This window comes from Urocitellus parryii (genome assembly GCF_045843805.1).
Source record: "Urocitellus parryii isolate mUroPar1 chromosome 13 unlocalized genomic scaffold, mUroPar1.hap1 SUPER_13_unloc_2, whole genome shotgun sequence".
Lineage (NCBI taxonomy): Eukaryota > Metazoa > Chordata > Mammalia > Rodentia > Sciuridae > Urocitellus > Urocitellus parryii.
The window spans coordinates 75,308-94,004 of record NW_027551770.1 but is presented as its reverse complement, the minus strand read 5'-3'; the positions used below and the strand labels follow the sequence as shown (position 1 = coordinate 94,004).

The 18,697-nt window shown below is 42.0% G+C and overlaps 1 protein-coding gene across 1 annotated transcript in view; it reads left to right on the top strand.

The window, feature by feature from the left end:
- Positions 1-18,697, top strand: part of LOC144251420 (tyrosine-protein kinase SYK-like) — a 48,620-nt gene that overhangs the window by 15,132 nt on the left and 14,791 nt on the right. The window contains 2 exon segments of the mRNA XM_077794350.1: positions 2,809-2,947; positions 8,947-9,028. Coding sequence (XP_077650476.1) covers positions 2,809-2,947; positions 8,947-9,028 — 221 coding nt within the window.

Here is an 18,697-nt window from a genome sequence, read left to right as displayed (position 1 = left end):
ATTGTGAGATATAAAACACCTGCGAGTGTCAGACTCTATAGAGGGGCAGCTTAGTGAGTAGGTATCAAGTCAACACCACCCAGGTCAAGAAATAAAATCCAGCCCGAGTTCCAGATGACTCGACCCTCTCCCTCCACACAATCCTCTTGGGAGGGACCACTTACTGGACATTTTGGTGGTTTTTGGTTTTGTTTTTACTTTTACTGCCCAGGCATCCATTTCTGTATAAATCAGTTTGCTTTGGGGGGACTTCATGTTCTTGGAGTAAGTTTTCTGTCTGTGAGACTTACTGATGCTTCATATGGCTGCCACTTGTCATTTTATTGCTTTGGTATATTGTATGAATAGATTGCTTATACAATTTGTTTACTTTATGGTGAGTGAAAATCCAGACTGCATACAGGTGTCGATGAGCCCAGACAGAGCTGTTATCACATTCCAGCCCAACTTTTTTTTTTTTTTTTGCAGTACTGGGTACTGAACCCAGGGGCGCTTTATCACCGAGCCACATCTCCAGCCCTTTTGACTTTTTATTTTGAGAATTGCTGAGGCAGACTTGAACTTGTGATTCTCCTGCCTCAAGCCTCCCAAATTGCTAGGATTCCAGGCGTGGGCTACCGAGCCTGATCCATAACACTTTCTCAGGTGCACCATACTCGTGTTTTTTTTAATACCTGGAGATAGAATTGTTGATCCATGAAAGTGTGGATTGCGAGACAGCCCAAAGAGTTTTCCAAAGTGGTTGACCCAGTGCATGCTCCACCAGCAGAATGCTGCCCCCCCATTTTTAACAACATCAGAAGTTATCAGTCTTTGGGGGTTTTGCCGGGAGGAACAGTCTTGTGGTATTTCCGTGGTGGCCTTAAGTTTGCATCTGCCAGATTTCTTATGAGGTTGATTGCATGCTCACCCTGGGCAGTCTGTGATCTCCTGTGTCTATTTGGGGGTTTGTTGTTTAAAGAAGCAGGGTCTCACTGTGTGGCACAGGCTGACCTTGAACTCCTAGGCTCAAGCCATCTCCCTGCCTCAGCCTCCTGAGCCACTGGGATTGCAGGCGGGCACCACCACACCCAGCTAAATCAAGAAGAATTTTGATGTGACCTCTGGTCATCCTTCTCCCAAGACCAACTTTTATATGTATATGCATAATGCTTAATTATTTGGTATTTATATTATTTATACATCCACAAAATTCTGTGAGCCACTGATGTTTATAAGATAAACAAAGCAAGCATAAATCACCCCACATTATAAACTGGCTTCTCTATAGAGTAGACTCAGTTTTCGTCCATCTAAAACTATGTTTCACTGTGTGCTTTTTTGTGGGGTGGGGGGGGGGTTCGTTTACCAGGAGCCCACTGTGGCTTTAAGTGACCCATGACTGTGAAACAGGAATTCAATCTTGAGATGCTGGTGTTTCTGTGGGTTTGGGCTGTTTTCACAGAGGGGGAGGTTTCAGTAGAGTCACCAACCAGAGCCAGGGAGGGTCTGGGTGTGTATCTTCCCCCTGGTCTGTGCCCTGAGCAGTGGAGCATAGAGGAATGCAGCCGGCCACTGTGCCTGGCTAAGCACCACTCGAGAAGAAATTCATGTTTCAAGTTCCAACCCCCCACGCCAGGGTTTGGTTTTCAAGTCCTGGGCTTGATTTTGGAGATAGAGTATGTGGTGGGAGAAAGGGAAGTGTGGCCACATCCTGTTTCAGAGCTTATCTTACTCTCATGGTGACTGTGGCCGTGACCTCTTGCAACCCAGAAGAGGCAGCAGAAATCCCCCCGTTCACTGACATTCTCCGCGGCAGCTGGGCCACAGTTGAGCTCTCCCCTGAGCATGTCCCCTTGGGCATGTGGCTTCATGCTTTCTGACCTCTGCTTCCTCATGTGAGCAAATGCCAGGGCTGGAGAAGCTTCCTGGGGCCTTTGTGACTCACTCTTGATCAGACCTCATGATCTGGAGGGCCTGAACAGGGCCAAGAGGGCTGCATCTGGTGGTACCTGAGATGCTCAGAAGACTCTCGTGGTGCATGAGAGGGTGTCCTCATCTGTTTGTCATCAGATCCCAAGTCTCAGTCCCCTGGGACACCAGGTGGCACTGAAGGTTACCCATGATGACAATGACAATGGATTCTCAGGGACCATCAACACCACAGATAGCAGCCCTGGTGCTGCCAGCCACTCACTCCCCGGTGGATGGCACGTTCTTCCCTGAAGGACTTCACCTGACTCAGCTATTTAAACATTTTGAATCCCCCCTGCCCCTGCATCAGGAAAAGGGGAAGGAGTAAAGAAGGCCCTGAGGATCAGAAGCTTCACATCTCTAGATTTGTGCCCCAGAAAATTCCTGGTTAGAGTGCCCACCCTGCACCCCTCCCCATCAGACCCCTCCCACCTGCATCCCTGGCAAGGCTGTGGGTCTTGCCATCTAGGGTTGATCCAAACCAAGACCCTGGTCCAAAAGGAGATGAGCCCACCCCGCTCCACAGACCCTCAGAACCCCGCAAGGTCCCATGTGCTAGTCACCCTGAGCCGTGTTTGCTGTCCTCTGAGCCTTAGGCTTACCCTCCAGGGCTGCTGGGGCCCTGCTAGACCTGAGCCCTGGTCCTGAACCCACCAGCCTCTTCTTGCAGAGCATCCCTGAGCTAGAAGTTGAAGCTTCCTGGGCCCTCGAGGTTTGGGACAGCCCACAGGCTGTGTCACCAGCTGAAAGTTCCTGAGAACATCTGCTGGCCAGGTCTCTGGCCCGGACTCTGCTTCCCAGGCTCCTGTCTCAGGACTGGCTGGAGTGGGGATGACCCAGTGTCTTCTCTTCCAGGATCAGGGCCCGAGACAATAATGGCTCCTACGCCCTGTGCCTGCTGCACGAAGGGAAGGTGCTGCACTATCGCATTGACAAGGACAAGACAGGGAAGCTCTCCATCCCCGACGGAAAGAAGTTCCACACACTCTGGCAGGTACACGTCGTCCTCTCCCTCCTCATGGCTGGCTCTAAGGAATAAGAGGGGACAGGCTGCTGTCCATCCACAGTGTGGCCCCCAGACCAGCAGAGCCCCTGGAGCATGTTAGGAATGCACACAGGGGTCCCTGCCCACCTCCTCAATCAGAGCCTGCTTCCTGATCTCCAGGGGACTTGCATGTTTGAGAAGCCAGGGCCTAAGGACCATTGTGCCAGATAAACAAAGGTCCAGAAGGTTCTGCCCCTTACCATTCAGGCCTGGGCTCTGAGTTGAACAGGCAGCCTGGCTTTGGGGAATTGGAAAATGCTTCCTTCTAAGATATTCTAACTAGAACCCAGAATAGTCTTTCAGACAAATAGACACAAAATACAGACGCAGATAGGCAGGGAGCCAGGCTCAGGGGCCGGGACTCAGAGCTGTGAGATGCAGGAGTAGATATCGAATTCAGGTGCCATCTGCACTGCAGGTACAGCCTCTGTCTCTCCCTTGAGCAGCTAAGACCCCTGGTGAAATTAAGTCTGCATTCCTGGGCTCCAGGGTGCTGCTTGTCTAGGAATGTTGCAGCCCTGGTCTAGAAATGGTTTCCTCTTGGCCCTGTTCTACTCACAATGGGGGTCATTACCTGAGCATTCAGGAACATCTGAAAGTCTTCCCCTGCTTTTCACAACTCTGCAGGGAGCCACACGTTGCTCTCCGATTTAGATCACACCTACTTTCTTTCTTTTTTTTTATTATTGGTCTTTCAAAATATTACATAGTTCTTAATACATCATATTACATGGTTTGGTTCAAGTGGGTTATGAACTCCCAATTTTACCCCGTATACAGATTGCTGAATCACATCAGTTACCCTTCCATTGATTGACATATTGCCTTTCTAGTGTCTGATGTATTCTGCTGTCTGTCCTATTTTCTATTATCCCCCCTCCCCTCCCCTCCCCTTTTCTCTCTCTACCCCTTCTACTGTAAATCATTACTTCCATTTGTATTATCTTGTCTTACGCCTCCTTTCCTCTTATATGTCATTTTGTAAAACCCTGGGGATCGCCTTCCATTTCCATGCGATTCCCCTTCTCACTCCCTTTCCCTCCCACCTCTCATCCCTGTTTAATGTAGATCTTCTTCTCAAGCTCTTCATCCCTACCCTGTCCTTGTTGACTCCCCTTATATCAAAGGAGTCATTTGGTATTTGTTTTTTAAAGATTGACTAGCTTCACTTAGCATAATCTGCTCTAATGCCATCCATTTCCCTCCAAATTCTATGATTTTGTCATTTTTTAATGCAGAGTAGTACTCCATAGTGTATAAATGCCACATTTTTTTGTATCCATTCATCTATTGAAGGGCATCTAGGCTGATTCCACAGTCTTGCTATCGTGAATTGAGCTGCTATGAACATCGATGTAGCAGTGTCCCTGTAGCATGCTCTTATTAGGTCTTTAGGGAATAGACCGAGAAGGGGAATAGCTGGGTCAAATGGTGGTTCCATTCCCAGCTTTCCAAGAAATCTCCATACTGCTTTCCAAATTGGCTGCACCAGTTTGCAGTCCCACCAGCAATGAACAAGAGTGCCCTTTTCCCCGAATCCTCTCCAGCACTTATTGTTGTTTGACTTCCTAATGGCTGCCAATCTTACCGGAGTGAGATGGTATCTTAGGGTGGTTTTGATTTGCATTTCTCTGACTACTAGCGATGGTGAGCATTTTTTCATGTATTTATTGATTGATTGTATGTCCTCCTCTGAGAAGTGTCTGTTCAGGTCCTTGGCCCATTTATTGATTGGGTTATTTGTTATCTTATTGTCTAATTTTTTGAGTTCTTTGTATATTCTGGTTATTAGGGCTCTATCTGAAGTGTGTGGAGTAAAGATTTGTTCCCAGGATGTAGGCTCCCTGTTTATCTCTCTTATTGTATCTTTTGCTGAGAAAAAACTTTTTAGTTTGAGTAAGTCCCATTTGTTGATTCTAGTTGTTAACTCTTGCGCTATGGGTGTCCTATTGAGGAATTTGGGGCCCGATCCCACAGCATGTAGATCATAACCAACTTTTTCTTCTATCAGATACCGTGTCTCTGATTTAATATCAAGCTCCTTGATCCATTTTGAGTTAACTTTTGTGCATGGCGAGAGATAGGGATTCAGATTCATTTTGATGCAAATGGATTTCCAGTTTTCCCAGCACCATTTGTTGAAGATGCTATCCTTCCTCCATTGCATGCTTTTAGCCCCTTTATCAAATATAAGATAGTTGTAGTTTTGTGGATTGGTTACTGTGTCCTCTATTCTGTACCATTGGTCCACCCGCCTGTTTTGGTACCAGTACCATGCTGTTTTTGTTACTATTGCTCTGTAGTATAGTTTGAAGTCTGGTATCGCTATAGCGCCTGATTCACACTTCCTGCTTAGTATTGTTTTTGCTATTCTGGGTCTTTTATTATTCCATATGAATTTCATGATTCTTTTATCTATTTCTACAATAAATGCTGTTGGGATTTTGATTGGCATTGCATTGAACTTATAGAGAACTTTTGGTAATATCGCCATTTTGATGATGTTAGTTCTGCCTATCCATGAGCAGGGTATATTTTTCCATCTTCTCAGGTCTTCTTCTATATCTTTCTTTAAGGTTCTGTAATTTTCATTGTATAAATCTTTCACCTCTTTTGTTAGGTTGATTCCCAAGTATTTTATTTTTTTGGGGGATATTGTGAATGGAGTAGTTGTCCTCATTTCCTTTTCAGAGGATTTGTCGCTGATATACAGGAATGCCTTTGATTTATGTGTGTTGATCTTATATCCTGCCACTTTGCTGAATTCATTTATTAGCTCTAATAGCTTCTTTGTAGACCCTTTTGGGTCTGCTAGGTATGGAATCATATCATCTGCAAATAGTGATAATTTAAGTTCTTCTTTTCCTATTTTTATGCCTTTAATTTCTTTCGTTTGTCTAATTGCTCTGGCCAGTGTTTCGAGGACTATGTTGAACAGAAGTGGTGAGAGAGGGCATCCCTGTCTTGTACCAGATCTTAGAGGGAATGCCTTCAATTTTTCTCCATTCAGAATGATGCTGGCCTGTGGCTTATCATAGATTGCTTTTCCAATGTTGAGGTATGATCCAGTTATCCCTAGTTTTTCTAGAGTTTTGAACATAAAGGGATGCTGTACTTTGTCTAATGCTTTTTCTGCATCAATCGAGATGATCATATGGTTCTTAATTTTAAGTCTATTGATGTGGTGAATAACATTTATTGACTTCCGTATATTGAACCAGCCTTGCATCCCAGGGATGAATCCTACTTGATCATGGTGTATAATTTTTTTGATATGTATTTGAATCCGATTCACCAGAATTTTATTGAGGATTTTTGCGTCAATGTTCATTAGAGATATTGGTCTGTAGTTTTCTTTCTTTGAAGTGTCTTTGTCTGGTTTCGGAATCAGGGTGATGTTGGCCTCGTAGAATGAATTTGGAAGTTCTCCCTCTTTTTCTATTTCCTGAAATAGCTTGAAAAGTATTGGTGTTAGTTCCTCTTTAAAGGTTTTGTAAAACTCTGCTGTATACCCATCCGGTCCTGGGCTTTCCTTAGTTGGTAATCTTTTGATGGTTTCTTCTATTTCCTCTATTGTTATTGGTCTGTTTAGATTGTCTTTATCCTCCTGCCTCAATCTGGGCAGATTATATGACTTAAGAAAATTATCTATGCCTTCACTATCTTCTATTTTATTGGAGTATAATGATTCAAAATAATTTCTGATTATCTTCTGTATTTCTGAAGTGTCTGTTGTGATATTGCCTTTTTCATCCCGTATGCTAGTAATTTGGGTTCTCTCTCTTCTTCTCTTCGTTAGCATGGCTAAGGGTCTGTCAATTTTATTTATTTTTTCAAAGAACCAACTTTTAGTTTTGTCAATTTTTTCAATTGTTTCTTTTGTTTCAATTTCATTAATTTCAGCTCTGATTTTAATTATTTCTTGCCTTCTACTTCTTTTGCTGTTGTTTTGCTCTTCTTTTTATAGGATTTTGAGATGAAGTATGAGATCATTTATTTGTTGGTTTTTTCTTTTTTTTGAGGAATGAACTCCAAGCAATGAATTTTCCTCTTAGAACTGCTTTCAATGTGTCCCATAGATTCCGATATGTTGTGTCTGTGTTTTCATTTAACTCTAGGAAGTTTTTAATTTCCTCCTTGATGTCTTCTAAAACCCATTGATCATTCAGCAACCTATTGTTCATTCTCCAAGTGATGCTTGATTTTTCCTTCCTTCCTTTATCATTGATTTTCAGTTTCATTCCATTGTGGTCAGATAAGATGCATGGTATTATCTCTACCCCTTTATATTGTCTAAGAGTTGCCCTGTGACATAATATATGGTCTATTTTTGAGAAGGTTCCATGAGCTGCTGAGAAAAAAGTGTAACTACTTGATGTTGGGTGGTATAGTCTATATATGTCAATTAGGTCTAGGTTGTTAATTGTGTTATTGAACCTACTTTCGATGACAGGGAGGACCTGACAGTGATGGTCCTTTGTGCACCATGTTCCCAGGGCATCTGCAATCCGTAGAGAGTCCAGAGACAGACAGAGACAGCCAGCCATCTCTGCCCACAGAAAAACCACCTTGAACTTTCCTGGGTGAGGGACATACTTGTGGTGAGTTCACAAGCCCCCACCCAGGCCCAGCCAGGAACCCACATGTAGTCAATCAGTGTCCAGGAAAGCACTCAACCCCAAACCCTGCCGTTTTTAAAAACTGAGACCACAGATCCTCATTTCCTTTAGAGTTTCTTCCCGGATGTGATTTCATTCTTAATGCTATAATCAGAAAACAAGATACTCCTTTTTTGAGTAGTAGTTATTATAATTAGTCACACATGTCACTCATAACATGGGCATTGGCTTTTGGTAATGGGGCTCATCAGTATGTGTCTCCCTGGTGATCACAGGCTTTGCTTTATTTTAACGGTATTGATTTGAAAGAGTATTAATCTTACCTGTACCCGGAGCTCCAAGCACATTAGGGAGATTAATACAGAATGTTGCCTTCTGGTATTCTTTTCCCATCATGGTCTTTTGCCTCCTGCAAGAATTATTTAAAGGCACCTGGAGGGGCTGGGGCTGTAGGTCAGGGCTAAAGCAGTTCCTAGAGTGCATGAGGCCCAGTACCATCCCCAGCATTGCAAAAAGAAAAACACAACTAAATATAAATAAATAAAGGCATCAGGAGTCTTTTCTGCTAGTCTAATACTTAGATCCCAGGCCTGTCACTTATATATAGCCACTTATTCAACTTCTCAATGACAGTTTTACTGGTGTGGTTTTTCACTCACAGTTTCAAAGGTTGTGCCTCACTCTAGAGTTCTAGGAGCTGTGAGATGCAGCTCAACATTGGTAATTGTTGGAATGTTCCTTTCTAAGACACTTTGCTGTTTTCATTGGGTATATCATAACATTCTGCCCGCACTGAGTACTTCTTAGTGTGTATTTTCTAGCCAGTTATGTCTTCCATTTTTTATGACCATGATTACTTTGGTTTTCCTTGACAGCATTGGAAAGTACCTGTGTGCCCTACTCCAACCCCAAGACCCCAGGATTATTTGACTGAGAGTCAGTAATTATGACCCTGCTCTATTTTCACATTATTTACTTTAGCTCAGGGGTCTGCAAACCTCTAGACCAAATCTGTTCCATGGCCTGTTTCTGTGCAGGCCCTAAAGACAGAATTTTTTAAAATGTTTTTAAAGGATTGTTTTAGAAATAAAGAACTTGGTGATACTGATGTTAAGGGGTCCCCCAAAGCCTGAAGTATCACTATCTGTCCATTTACACAGAAGGTTTGAGGACATCCCTGGTTGGGTGCCCACCTCCCTAGACACCTGTAGAGATTTAAGTGTATTCTGAGTTCTTTTAAGTCTGACAGGTGGTCAGTGTTTCTCTGTCCCTATTTTTCCATTTCTTGCCCTGGTATTTACCACACTTTCTCCCTTTGTTCTCTTTCAGCTGGTGGAACATTATTCTTACAAGCCAGATGGTTTGTTAAGAGTTCTTACAGTTCCATGTCAAAAAATTGGCACACAGATGGGTGACTTCCCTGGACCCAGGGATATCTGACTTTCAGATATGAGTCTAATCAACCATGTCTCAGATTTGGTTTATTCCAGGCTCCTATTGGATGAGGCCTGGTTCTTATTGAGTGATTAGACGTGCCGTCAGAGTGCGCCCATTTTAAAAACCATGGATTTAAAAGACAGCCAGTCCCTTTAACTTAAAAAAAAAATTCATTCATTTTAGTTGCATAAGTGTGAAAGCTAGTGAAAGAGGATAAAAAGAAATGGATGCAGAGGTCTGTAGTCTTCTCAAGAATCAGTGTGGTGCAGACACATTGATGGTGTGGGGTGGAGGAGGGGACAACGGCGGGGGGTATGTGTACAGAGGAAGCCTTCCACACTCTTTCTAACCAGGAGATGTTACTTCTGTAGCTCATTAACAAGGACCAACTGCTCATCCTGTGGTAAGTGTCACTAGACATACCTCTGGCAGCGAAGCAAATGTTTATTAGCACAAGTGCAAAGCAGAGTTTAGCTAATAAGAGTAGTGTTCATTGTTTTGATTGTACTTCACAACATACCCCTTGATGAACTGGGATTTCTGTTGAGTGTTGGTACAACCAACCTATTTTCAGTGCTAGGATAGACAAGTTTTCCTAAGTTCTTGGTTGGGTTAAATTCTCTCTATTTATTATCTATTTATTTATTTATTTTTGGTACCAGAGATGGAACCAGGACACTTAACCATTGAACCAGAATCCTAACCCTTTTCAAAACTATTTTGTATTTTTTTAAAGAGAGAGAGAGAGAATTTTTTAATATTTATTACTTAGTTTTCGGTGGACACAACATCTTTATTTTATTTTTATGTGGTGCTGAGGATCCAACCCAGCACCCTATGCATGCCAGGGGAGCGCGCTACCACTTGAGCCACATCCCCAGCCCCACTATTTTGTATTTTGAAACAGGGTCTTGCTAAGTTGCTTAGGGCCTCACTGAATTCCTGAGGCTGGCTTTAAAATTGTGATCCTCCTGCCTCAGCCTCCCAAGCTGCTGGGATTGTAGGCATATAGCACATACCCAGCTAAATTCTCCCTATTTTCTAAAAGTATCTAAAATAAGGAAGAAACCCCCATGTCAAATCAGAAATAGGCCCTCTGTCAGATTTGAGAAATGGAAACATTTCATTCAAGTTCAGCCTTGAACTCTGGATTAACACATATGCAGGGCCATATGTGTAATCCATAGGGCCACATGTTGAGCAGGGTGACTTGGCAGGTAGATAAGATGTCTCCCAAGTGATAAATTGATATCAGGGAATTAGATCTTTCCGAGTAAACTGGTTCAACAAAAGCTTAGAGGAAGGAGAACTGGGAGGTGGATGATTGGTGAGATTTCAAAAGAAGTTCCTGGAGAAGGAGGGAGACTGTGAGTCTGGCCCAGAGCTCTTGTCCTGGCTCATGTCCACAGGGGGTGAGAACGAGGCTACTGTTCCTCTCCATCAGAGTTTTCCCAGTGTGTGCCTGAAGCCTCTGAAGGGAAACCCTGCCTTTCTTCTCCTTCTAGACTGCTAGGAGCTGACTTATATTCAAGGCAGGAATTGATTTTCTCATTCCTTTGGGGTACATCAGTGTGGACTTTCTGTGACCTCTAATGCCACCAGGCAAGTGGGCCTTCTGTACCTCACTTTGTGCCTGATACCCCACCCCTCACCCCCAAAAGCCAGATCCAAAGAAAGCCACATCGATATGTATGTTCTGCCAGGGGCGATTGCCACTTGGGATCTGAGTCTTTGTTGCAACCAAGGAGGCTGCTCAGGGGTGGAAAAGATTTCCCTAATATTTTTCTAGTTCCTTCTGCTCAAGTAGTAACCTCTACAGGAAGCATTTCAAGTGGCCAAGAGTCAACCTCACCCGCAGGGTAGGGAGGGACTCAGCAGAGCTCCATTACAGAAGCAAGTTCAGGTAGGATGTCATGTATGCTGTCCTGAATTTATTTTCTGACACTAAATTTACTGTTCCTCTTTGCCATTATGGTTTCTAGAGTTGGTCAGCGGGTGGAATAATCTCAAGAATCAAATCATACTACTTACCAAATCGGGACGGCAGAAAGGTGCTAAACCGTGACCCCCCTGCCCCCTGCTTGCTGTCCCTGAGCCACGGTAGGACTGGCCTGGCTCAGCCGGCGCTCAGCCTGCCCTCCCTGTCCACTGCCCATGTAGCTGTGCTTCGGTGCTTTGCCGTGTGCAGCCCTCGTTTGTACCCGCAGCTCGCGACACCCACACCCCATGTGCACCGTGCTTTCCGTGTGGGTCCTCAGCTGCTTTGTTATAAAGTCCATCCATGTCCACCTGCTGACGCTGCTCGAGTGCATCTTCAAAGTCATTGCAGTGAGAGTGATCAGTGGTAGCTAATATTCCTATCAGAAGAGCTTTTCAAAGACAGCCAATTTTTGCCTTGCCAGAATCACTCGGGGCGGTGTTATGTGATTGACTGTCAGTTGCATCTGTTGGGAACAGGTTTGGTAGGTGCACTGCATATAAAGACCACAGGTTGTATGCAGAGGGTGTGCCCCCCTCCCATTTCATGGCTGCTAGGAGGTTCCAGCGCAGAATTAGAGTCCATTATCCTAATTCATTAGACTTGAACCTTAGTTAATGAATTAGAATTGTGATGCATATTAACTCATTATCTAGTATTCATTCAATTCTTTCTATGTTGTCACAGTTCCAATACAGAACTTTAAATATAACAGAAAAGAGATGGAATAGGAGGGCTAGAAAAACTATTTTTCTTTTTGGGGCAGTTGACATCGAATTGATTTGTGAGTTTGGCTGTGTGACTGGATTTTTGAGGAGGGAAGTCATTTTTAATGATTTTATTTATAACTAATCATACATATGTGCATGAACTCTGGATTAACACATATGCACAATTGAACTTGAACTCTGGATTAACACATATGCACAATTCACAGGGCCATGTGTGTGTGTGTGTGTGTGTGTGGGTGTGTGTGGCATGGACTGCTTTTTCTTCCTATCGACTTTTGTCTTCAGTGGGAGTAAAGTTCATTCTTGCCATTTTTACATTCATCAGCACTATCCCAAACATTTTGGCATTTAATCGAATATTAAACTCATGGAAGAGATTGATTAAGCTAATTATTAAAATCAACATAAATAAAAAGCATAAGCACACTGCGATCCTATTCAATAGTAATTTTCCAAGTTGACAGCCATACTCAGATGCCCTTCATCTTGTTGACCACAGAACAGAGAAGTATTTGAGGGGAACGGCCCCTCACACCCCTGGGGGGAATACTCGGTCTGCCTTGGTGTTGGCGGGCAGAACCCTGCACAGCTCCACCCCTGTCCGCTCACTGTTGGCAACACTCCCCTGGTGTGAGAGGCCCTGCTGGTTGGCCAAGATGGCTACAGTCCAGCAGGAGTCGTGTCCAGTGGGAAACAGGCAACGAGGTGTCTCCTAAGCCTAGGAGCTTCAAGACCTGCCCGAGGGAGGGTGCTCTTCAGGCATGAGTCTCCTTTTCAAAGTCATGATGTTGATCCAGTTGAAGTCAGTGACCACCGTCCTGTGGCAGCCACACTCACAAAGTGCATTCGTTGTCAGGGGGACATCACGTGTCCAGGGCTTCATAGAGCCCAGGGCAGGCCCTGCCCGGGACAGGCTGCCTTCCCCCAGCTCCAGGCCCAGGTCCCCTCACGTCCTTGGCCACCTCCCTGACACAAGATTTGCCAGATGGCCAAGGGAAGGGGCATGGTCCACGTCTCCAAGCCCCACCCCTTTTCATTCATCATTCCACTTATCCTGGCCTAAGGCCTACGTGCTACCTTACAGTCCCCAGCTGATGCGTCATCCCAGAAAGGAACATTTTCACCATGTACCTTGACCACAGCATCCTGTGTTTACCTTAATTCTATGGCTTACAGGCAGATGGCTCGGGGTTTGACCAGGGAAGCATGACCAATAGGAGATATATGTACACACACAGAGAGCACACATGTGACATACATGTACACACATATTCACACATGCATACATGTGCACACATATACCTATCTGTATGCATATATGGTATGTACACACACTAACTACATAGATTTATACATGTATGCACATGTATATGTGTTATATATAACATGGGCTCCACATGTATAGTAATGTATAGTAATATGCATGTCCATACACACTCATACATATATCAGTGTACACACAGATGTATTACATGAACTTACCTTACAAAATCATGGGGGCAGGCTTAGCAAGTCCAATATCCATGGGGCAGGTTATTAGGAAAGGAAAGTCAGAAGCAGGTTGGAACCTCAGAGGCATGTCCAAAGCTGTTTTCCCCTGGCAAAATCAGTCAGTCTCTCTATGCTACCCTTTCTCTTTCTTGGGAAACCTATATTCTCTTCCTAGGGACCCTCAACTGATTATGTCAGGCTCACCCACGATAATCTTCTTAACATAAATTAACTGTTTAGGTGTGGTGATTAAGTCTGCAGAACTCTTTCACTACAGTGCTGAGACTATTGTTTGATTCAATGACTATAGCTCAGGGTAACCAAGTTGTCATTTCAAAAACCCATCACCATGAAAAACCAATAAAACAGTCCTGTGAGACGACAAACCTCTGTCATTTTCTAAGTAGTCTTAAGCCAGCTAGGGTCCCTCACAATAGCTAAGGAAATACCTAGAAAATAAGATTTAGTATACCTTTTTAGACTACAGAGAATGTCTAAAGAAAGTTTAAGAATCTATAAATACGACTACATAAAAATAAAGCAATATACACATGATAAGAGCCATAACTTTGCCAAAAGAGAAATGTAAAAACTGGGAATAAGTATTATAAATAGTATCAATAACATGTATAGAATATTTATTTCCTTAATATATAAAGAGATTCTATAAATCAATAAGGGAAGTATTCAACTATCTAAGAGGATAATGGGCAGGGAATTTCAGTCAGTAATTGAGAGTAAAGTAAACATATATAGTTTTTAATATATTAACTGTTGCTCAAGTTTATAATAAGAGAAATGCAAGTTAAAACTATGGCATACAGTTAAAACTATGGTTATACAGTTATGGTAGCAGGCTAAGCAAATCCAATGTCCAGGAGGCAGGTTGTCAGTAAGGGAGGATCACGAGTAGGACGGAACCTCATGATCCTGTCCAAAACTGTTGCCTGTATGAAACTGAGACTGGTCCAAATCTAAAGGCTTAGTATGTTGTGTCTCAAGGGTGTAGTGAATTACACTACACTTTATTAGAGAAAAAATGAAATGACACAATCTACAAGAAAGGCAATTTTGTGACATCTATGGAAATTAGAAGTACATAAAACAATCGTATCACAGATGTATATATATGAAAATGCTCATTCTAATGCTGAAAATTGTCAAATTCCTGTAATAATTTAAATGTCTTTCAATGGGAAATAAATGTTATCAGTTAAGTAAAATTGCTACTGTGAGAGAAGCTGAAATCTAGAATTATTTCCAAAATACAATGTTAACTGCTAAAAAGCAAAGTCATAGATAAATAGATAGATAGACAGATAGATAGTATTGACATAGTGTGAAATATTCTAGAAGAATACAGAAAATGCTGGTAATGCTTCAAGTTTTCATAGATGCCAAAAATATCAGTAGATAATTGGTAAGGGAGCAGGATTATATTATTTAAAATAGGGATTAAATATTTTAATGATTCATCAGGAATAATCTAAAAGAATTCATACTTATGTTCTCAAAAATGGATGAGGAACTTTCCATTGTTTAACCATTCATGATTAAAGAATCGTGACAATTATGTCAAGTAGCCCATCTGTTATACTCAGGAGTAAACAACTTTTAACTTGTTAATTTGCTTAACATTAACAATTGTTTTTAACAATTCAGATAAAAAATATGTGTTGGAACTTAAAGTAACTCTAGCATCTATACAGCTAATGAAAAGTATGCTTTGATTTTCAAATGATTAGAGAATTTGAAATTTTCATAATAAAAACAAGAGTCAGATGCATTTTAAACTTGTCTTTAAAAATTAGTATCACGTTTGTATTTACTTATTTTTAATTTATTTTTTAGTTATAGGTGGACACAATGTCTTTATTTTACTTTATTTGGTGCTGAGGATCAAACCCAGTATCTCATGCCTGCTAGGCGAGCGCTCTACCTCTGAGCCACAACCCCAGCCCATGTGTTTATATTTATATAACTGAATTTAACTAAAGAATATAAGTCCTGGGAGTCCTTACATAGAATCATATCCTTCTTGTCATTAGTCCTGGAATTCTGTTTGTCTTTTTTAACGTAAGCACAAAACTGTATCCATCCTCTAACCCCAATATTATTCATAATTATAATGCACTAATAAAAACATTGATAAAAATGTATCCTATTAAGAAAAATGAGCAGAATTTGACCATCAGCCTTAAAGACCCGAAGGTGGCTTTTCAGTTTTGCATTTCAAAGACACATTTCCTAAGATGATTAGACTGAGATGTGTCCCCAAATTTCTCATTAAAAACCCACTTTTTTTTCCTGTTTTACTCAACACATACATGGGTAATTGAGATATTTAAAAACATTTCTCTAAATACTCATTTCATAGGGCCCCACAGAGAGAACAGGAAGACAGAAATTCTCCAGGCACATCTTTTGACTTGGCAGTGCCAAGCCAGCAGGCTACATCACCGAGAAAGGGTGTCCATGTGGTTATAGAGGGACAGATTTTACACCTTTACTGTCACATAAGAGAAGATTCCTTGTGCAGATCACGTGTGCTTTTGTGCATCTGAAACAACCCTAATACTGACCCACAACCTGGAATGACTGTGGTCATTCCACTGAAGATTACTGGTAGCCACGCATGGTTTACTGCAGCCAGTAGCTCCGAAGTTGACTGGCTGCCATCATGATTATATTCTCACCTATATGACTACAGCTGCCTCACTTGAAAACACCTTTCAAGAACCTGACAGTAAAAATCAGGATCTAGATAATAAACCGGAGGACACTTACGGTACTGGGAAACCAGGAAACTCGGAAGTAGCTTATCTCTCTGTGCCATAAGAGCATTCTTTTTTTTTTCCCTACTCTTGTTCACTTCCAAATTCCAAGCACTTTAATAAAAAAAAAATTGTCAAAAATATTTTCTATTTGCAGTTAAACCTAAACTATATAATATCAGGGACCATAACTTATAATCAAACATGACTTTTAAATTATTTCTATGGAATAGGCTATCATCACCTGAATTGATGAGATTTAAAAATTTCCAGTTTCTCTTTGGAAAGTCAGAAGCTCAGGTAGCTGGTGCCACCTAGTGGTGCCCAACAGCTGTGTTCTCTGTTTTGAGTGTTGGCAAAACTGGGTAAAAGGAACTGTCTGCATTTCCTTTAAGCCTTGTTGTTCTCTATGGAGAAAAGATGATAGTATTGATCAGGGCAGAGTAGATTCCCCAAACAAAAAGCAGAAGGAAGATGGCGAGGAATAGTAATGCTCACCAGCCATATGTTTTTTCACTAAAATTAACATTTCATTAAATGTTACGCAATAATAAATACCTTCATAATTCATCATTATGCCTTTGTTTTTACTCCGTACAGAGGCCTCAAATTGTTCTCGTCAGCTGTGTTTTGACTTCCAAGGTTTAAGCTATTGTTGTTTTTCTACCAGATGGCTTATTGACCCCTTAGGGAAAGGTGGAACTTGGATTTGTATCATCTTCATCATAAAATGGACATTGCTTTCTTACCTGACTCAGTGGGAACCCCCCATTTCTGCCACAGAATGTTCTGTCAAGTGCGGTGCCATCTTTTGTTCCAAACTGATCAGGCTCCAGAAAGCAAGGGGTGCTGAGGATGAAGGCATCCAGATAGGAGAGAGCTGACGTGGTTAATGGAGGGACTCGGGGCTCTCTGTGGCTGAACCCTGAGACCTCCTTGTCACAGGGTGGTCTGTGTGGGGCAGCATAGAATCAAGCCCTGAGCCACCTTTGCTGAAAATATGGAGCCCAAATTTTCAGAGGAGAGCCCCAGTCTATTTCCTTGTCCATAATAAGCCCCCAAAGACAAGGAGTATGTAACATACGGCCGATCTGAGTCTGAGGTACTCACGTCCAGGACTTTAGATTCCCTGGGTCAATCAATACTAATTCCTACTTAGTGCTTATACACTGTATTCTTTCCAGTATTTTTTTAAACAACTTCACCTCTGTTTTAAGATTGTTTCTGCAGGATTTCTATGTTAGGTATTTGCACTGTGATTTAGTTGTAAGAAGTCTTTTTGAAGTCCCCTTGCTCTGGAGAACATTCTACTGGGGGGAGGTCGAAGCCTCAGGATAGTGTCCTGAGTGAGCAGAAGACAGTAGTTCTTAAGGCAAGGATTCATGGTCCCTTCCTCCCTGGTGGCCTATCATGGGGTATCCTTTAACTCGTTGTCTGTTCAAGTTTTGCCTTGGGATCTAGAATTTTCCTATAGGGAAAATCAAAGTAAATTCAAAATTATAGTAAATGTTAACCTGAAAAACAACTTTTAAAAAAGTATTCCAGCTTAGAGTTTGTTTGAGGGAGGGAACTCAGCAAGAAGGATGGAGAACAGGGTAATTGTATTATAAATTGGACGTGAAATCATATACAATGTTTAAAAGAGGCAGATTGTCATTTGGAATAATCTGTACCTACTCCCCTCTATTAAAGTCTGGAGAGAAAACTCTTTTTAGCATCAATATTAGGTTACACTTGGCACCTCCCATTTATAAGGAGTAATTTTCTTTTATCCACCCGCCCACCCATCCATCCATTCACGTGCTTGTTTAACACATTTTTATTGAGCACCTATCATGTATATGGCAGACACTCATGCAGGCAATGAATAGTATACCTCGGGAAACTTTTGTCATTTTTGATATGTCATAGTTCTTTTAAACAGTTCAATAAGAATGCTGAGATGATCATGAGAACATAGATCTGATGATATCCCTCTGACAGATAAGACCTCATGTCCTTTAGCCTCACCACTGTGGGAGGCCATGCCCTCAGCAGGAGAGGAGGACATCAGCATGCACCGAGATGCACAGCCAGGTGGCCCTGTGGTACATTATGACTGCATTGTTACACGTTGGTTTCTGAGCCTATAACTAATAAGGCAGATGAGGATTTAGTATGTCCTGTAAGATAAGTGACGGTGTAATGTTAAGCTTAAGTGTCTCTCTGTTTCTTTAAATTTCTCCCAAATCTGGTGTTATCTCATTTCTTCCTGGCCAGTGTTTGGGATAAATAAAGTTGCTACTCAGTTCATATCAATGGGGAGTAGGGAGGGATTTGGATTGTGGATTTTCTGTGAACTAAATTTAGTAGCAATCACATTAATTTTTTTTTAAAGAGAGAGAGAGAGAGAATTTTTAATATTAATTTTTTAGTTTCCGGTGGACACAATACCTTTTTTATTTGTATGTGGTGCTGAGGATCCAACCCAGCGCCCCATGCATGCCAGGCAAGCTTGCTACTGCTTGAGCCACATCCCCAGCCCAATCACCTTGATTTATCTTAAAGGTGAAGATGGGTCAGGAAATTCAGGATAAATGTGTTCAAGAAGGAGAGTCCTTAGGAATATAAGGAGTATATTTTTCCCCCATTTATTTCATGATGCAAATTGATGTTAATCAAATGCATAT